The 5638-nt window shown below is 35.7% G+C and overlaps 1 protein-coding gene across 1 annotated transcript in view; it reads left to right on the forward strand.

The window, feature by feature from the left end:
- Window positions 1-5173, forward strand: part of LOC107300525 (cytoplasmic dynein 2 heavy chain 1) — a gene marked incomplete at both ends in the record, with an annotated part of 12888 nt that extends 7715 nt beyond the window's left edge. The window contains 5 exons of the mRNA XM_029287015.1: window positions 808-959; window positions 1686-1830; window positions 3196-3298; window positions 4788-4955; window positions 5043-5173. Coding sequence (XP_029142848.1) covers window positions 808-959; window positions 1686-1830; window positions 3196-3298; window positions 4788-4955; window positions 5043-5173 — 699 coding nt within the window. The remainder of the gene's footprint in view (window positions 1-807; window positions 960-1685; window positions 1831-3195; window positions 3299-4787; window positions 4956-5042) is intronic.
- Between the last annotated feature and the right edge of the window lie 465 nt (window positions 5174-5638).

Consider the following 5638-nt stretch of genomic DNA (forward strand, 5'->3'; position numbering starts at 1 on the left):
CCAGACAGTGCCGGCTGGCGACCCCCAGGGGGAGGGCCTTCTCGGTGGGAGCCCCCACCCTCTGGAACGAACTACCCCCAGAGATCCGGGTGATCCCGGATCTCCCCTCCTTCCGCCGCGCCCTAAAGACATGGCTTTTTCAACAAGCGGGTCTGGCCTAGGGAATTTTAGCGGGGTTTTTTAAGGGTAATTTTTAAGGGTAATTTTAATGATTGGCCTTCTTAAATATTTTCTTTTAATTCGGTTTTTAATATAGATATTATTGTATTATTGTATTGTGGTTTTTATGAGGCTGTTAGCCGCCCTGAGTCCTATGAGGAGAAGGGCGGGGTACAAATTAAATTATTATTATTATTATTATTATTCCTTTCAGCGGGATTACCCCATTGTCTACTTTTGTATTCCTTTCCTCTTTGTCCTTTACTGGAATTAAATCAAGGTGAATAGTAAACTTTTTTTTTATTAATCTCCTGAGTTGGAGTGCAGATGCCCAGGAATGGGGAGTGAATTAGAGATTATAGGAGCTGCCCCAAATGGTGTCTCTGTTTCTACATCACATCCATTCACTAACTACCTTGCTGCAATCCAATGTAGGGACGAATCTTTGACGCTTAGATTGGGAACATTTAATAAATCGTTATTCATTATACGCATCCTGGCATTTTCCTTAATGTTCTTTTTTTTTTTTAATCTGATCCATAATGGTCATAGCTAGTAAGAATGTATTATTCTATTGCTCTTTGCGTAATCCAAATAGTGCATCTTAGAGATATTAAACAATTCATATTTGTTGTTTTTATTTTCAAGGTACTTACATATCAAGGATTTTATGATGACAATCTTGAGTGGGTTGGGTTGGAAAACATCCAAATTGTGGCATCCATGTCTGCTGGAGGAACAGTGGGAAGACATAAGCTTACTTCTAGGTTTACTTCTATAGTCCGTCTTTGTGCAATTGAGTAAGCATCTATGTATACCTATCCTATCCTATCCTATCCTATCCTATCCTATCCTATCCTTCCTTCCTTCCTTCCTTCCTTCCTTCCTTCCTTCCTTCCTTCCTTCCTTCCTTCCTTCCTTCCTTCCTTCCTTCCTTCCTTCCTTCCTTCCTTCCTTCCTTCCTTCCTTCCCTCTTCAATCTCGAGATTAACTTCAATACTTAATCTAAATGTACTTCATTTCTCTCTGGAGGTACAGCATCTATTTCTGAGTATATCTTAATACATGAAATATAATTGAAAAAGTTCAAGGAGTTTGGAAAAATGTTATCTGTCAAGTTTTAGGTTTTAAGGAGGAAAGTGCCTAGAGAAACCAGCCTTGTCTTATTAATTTATATATGCAGTTATTTATAGATTGTGTATTTTCAGAAAAGACTCAAGGAAGCTTGAAATCAGAGAATAGAACCAGTAGAACCAGTAGCTCATATAAGCTAAGCTAATTAACTAAAGACAATTATTGTATCACGAGTGCCCATCGTCTCTTGTTGGGTGAGGTCCTATGTAATTCTTTCCCTCAAAGTTCATATGGGACAGGCCAAATCTGGCCAGGTATTCAGGCACCAGCTTTTGTTACAGAATACTTTCTAGATATCATTGTTTCTCAGCCAGATAACAACTGTTCTGCTCTTAACTTAGATTTTAATAAATGTGACATTGTAACTGAATTTTAAACTTTCATTTTTTTAGTTATCCAGAAAGAGATCAGCTACAGACAATTTACAGTGCATACTTGGAACCAGTTCTTCACAAGAATCTAAAAAATCATCCTGCTTGGGGATCCTTAGCAAAAATATACCAGTTAGCAGGATCCATGGTTCAAGTATATGAGCAGGTATAACCTAAAATGAGCTATTCTGTAATATAGATGTTCTTTGTTGGGGCTTTGTTGTGTTTCCTGATGATTGCCTGTTCCTCTTATTACAAGTAATAAGGAGGAGATGGGCAAGTCAGATTTTGTATCAGCTATTTTAAACATATAGAAATTAAAATATCTGATTTGTTTATATCAAAGGATACACAATACATTATGAGGTAACTTGTGGTACCTTTGTAGGAGTGATTCAGTGTAATATATTAGTAATAGATTCAAGACATAAAGAAAGTATTCCTTAACTAAACACATATTTGATTGATGAAATGTGTTTTGCCAGAGATCTGGTGTGATTTTAAGAGATGATTGCAGATTAACAGAAAACAAGACTGCCGATGATCACAACAATAAGATTCTTAATCCTAATCTTCGTAGGACAATTTTTCCCCCCTTATGCCTGATTTAGGTGATGTTTGATAAATTACTCCTTCCTTTCTTCAGGATGTCATCCCTTCAGCAGTAAAACATATATTATTTAACAATTTGCCTCACCATTATCTGATGTGTTTTGTAGAATAAATGATAGTTTGCAGATTGTATCAAAGTTTGGTTTTACCTATCCTGAATTACATAAGAATGTTTCTTATGCAAACACAGTGGTGGAGGAAGGAAATGAAGGGTGAGGCATACCAAACTTGTCGTACCTGGTCCATGAAGCTACTCTAAATTTTCTTCCGTCTGAAACTTGGACCAATCACATGGAATCACTTGGTTCTGCCAAACTGTAGTCACCCAGAATGCTTTTGTAGGATTTCTAAAACACAGTGTGTTTGTTTTAGGATGAAAATACTGTACATTAGATTGATTTATATCAAGACTTATAAAATAAATTGTGTAACTAGTGTATCTGAACTGTGTGCAAGAAAGAATGAACTCATCAGTCCATTTAATTGACATGACTGCACCATATGCTTTCCTTTTATATGCTTTCTATATGATATAACATTTACTTAATAACTTATTTCTCAGGTATGAGAGATTTTATGAGAATATAAAATGATGGTACCTTTTCTAGATTGTACAGTATTTGGGGGCCAAATATCTTTGCCACTGTATCATTTCCTGGGATAGCTTTACATAGATAAAATAATATATTCAAATCTCTATGCTATAACTTGTGTAACATTGCTCTATTGCTTTTTCAGAGAGCTTCCAATCCAAGTCTCTAATAATGAATGTAAAATTCTGAAGACTTTAGACTGTGATTGTTTTACATGGAAATTTGTCCATAAAATGTTTTGAACAAATGTAGAATAATATTACAATGTGTTGCAAAAAATAAGGGCAGGGTGAAAACAGTAGAATTGACACCATCTGTATTTCCAGGTTCGAGCCAAATTCACAGTTGATGACTACAGCCACTACCTTTTTACACCCTGTATTCTTACTCAATGGGTTTTAGGTTTATTCAGATATAATTTAACAGGAGGTGAGTAATCCAAGCTTAATTCGTATGTCCGAACGCCTAATTATGATTTTTGCCAATTTTTATTTCTGACTAGCATTCTCAGGTTATCTGTGGATATTATAGAGATACTTATAAAGGAAGCTGGAGATAAGGTTAAGAAGTGAGAAAATGTTTCAGTATGTTTTTCATTAATCCAGTTGATGAAATCATCCTTCATTATAAAATTCATTTTATTGTTTTTACCTAGTTTTTAATCTTTCTTCCTGTCCATTGTTTCCTGTAATAATTAGCATTCCATGGCCATTAGATCACATAGCAGTTTTTATATTTTTTTATATTTTTAATGGGGCAGGAGAGGGGGGAAGTGCTCACACATGTTTATTGATGCCATCATACCAGTGTTGTGTGACTTAATGTATTTCTTAAACCCCAGGACTCAAAGATATAATTGCAGCATTTTCTTGACATTAAAGCATATGTATCTTCATGTTGGTGTCACTGCAGTTTGCTGCAGAACTGCTGGTTTCTAATAGTGGGGGTTCACCTGCAAATAATTTGTTCTTGTCCAAACTAAGGTTGTACCCCAGTTCTGAGAGGCATTGTGGGATCATGGTAAAGGTATTGGATTAGGTTCAGGGAGACCAAATTCTAATATCTTCTCAGGAAGTATGGATGCTCCCTGGGTGACTATGGACCACACTCCCTTCTCTTAGCCCAACTTACCTCACAAGGTTGCTTTTGTCTGAAAAATAAGAGCATTATGTATGCCGTTTTAAGCTCCTGAAGATAAAACAGGGTATAAATCTAATAAATACCTCCCTATTGCACTATTTGAGGACTGGTGCTGTCTTTGCTAATATAGGAAGCAGGAATAGTCATGTTTGATTTCAGGAAACAGGTAGAAATATTAATCACAAATAACATTTTAATTTATTCCATAATAACTATGTTTGCGGTTATAAATAATGAGCTTTCTCTAGGGTATTAAAGATTAGCACTTTTGATTAACGATAACTTGTAATATTTTTTTTTAATTCCTCCTCACTCCCTAAAGATAGTGGCATTCGGGGCTCTAAACGGTTTGTCAGGATTGATTGGGGATGAGCAGACATACATAGATTTAACTGCTATAATCTTATGACCAACAAATGTACCTTGAGTCCATTCTGAATACAGTAGTTCTTCATGTTAAATTGTTTTGCATTCCTGCTTGCTGAAAGACTAAGTGGCAAGTTTTCTTAAATAATTAACCAACACTGGCCTAAATAAAAATATATTTGTCTTGGATTTTGTATGAATTATTCATTAAAAAAAGTAAACAGAATTGTATATTCTTAAAAATAAAATGACTCTGATATTTCATTCTCGGATTTTTTTTTCTGCTGCCTTTTGATGGTTATCTTCTGGTACGTGACATCTTTTTTTGTTTATATTTTTAAATTGAAGTGCAGAATTTCAGAATTTGAATACTATAATTTATAATGGCATGTTGTGAATGTGTACTTCACAGGCGGATTCACACACTCGGTAGATACTGTCTTGGAAATTGTTGCATATGAAGCAAAACGGCTTTTCCGTGACAAAATTGTTGGTGCTAAAGAAGTTCATGCATTTGATAATATTTTAATGAAAGTCTTTCAAGGAGATTGGGGATCTGATATTTTGGACAACATGGCAGGTAAAATAAAATATTGTAGACTGTTTTCCTCTTTTGCAATCAGGATTATTTCAGAATGTGAAGAATAATTCCATTGTATTTACACAGATACCTTTTATGTGACATGGGGAGCACACCATGAATTAGGCACCATCATGGCTCCAGGACAGACCCTGCCACCACATGGGAGGCCACTTGGCAAACTTAACTCAACAGACTTAAAAGATATTATCAGGAAGGTATGTTAAAACACACTCAACAAGCACATATAAGCACACATACACATTTTCAAAGATTTTTTATTTCAGATTTAGGGCACATACTCAAAAGAGTTTTTATCATTGGGAATTCAGTGGTTTTCACATTTGTCTATATATTTCAAAAGTGTCTTCATAACAACAGTAATAGCAATAATCTTTCAAAGGGTAACTTTCCAGAATGACAAGTCATGTTCTGCATGTTAAGATTATATTGCTCTGAGGAGATTGAATGTTCATGGAATATATAGAATATACTGTATACATACATGAGACCATGGTGACTCACACAGTTAGGACATTGGCTTGACAAGCAACAAGCTTGTGTTTGAGACCCAAATGTTGCTGTGGGATGGGATGAACTCCCATCCTTCGCTCCAGCTCCTTCAAGGGACATTAAAGGACCCCCTAATTGAGTGTCCCCCTAGGCAACAGTGATGTCACTGG

The sequence above is a fragment of the Protobothrops mucrosquamatus genome, unplaced genomic scaffold (assembly GCF_001527695.2).
Source record: "Protobothrops mucrosquamatus isolate PMUCROS unplaced genomic scaffold, P.Mucros_1.0 scaffold7325, whole genome shotgun sequence".
Taxonomy (NCBI): domain Eukaryota; kingdom Metazoa; phylum Chordata; class Lepidosauria; order Squamata; family Viperidae; genus Protobothrops; species Protobothrops mucrosquamatus.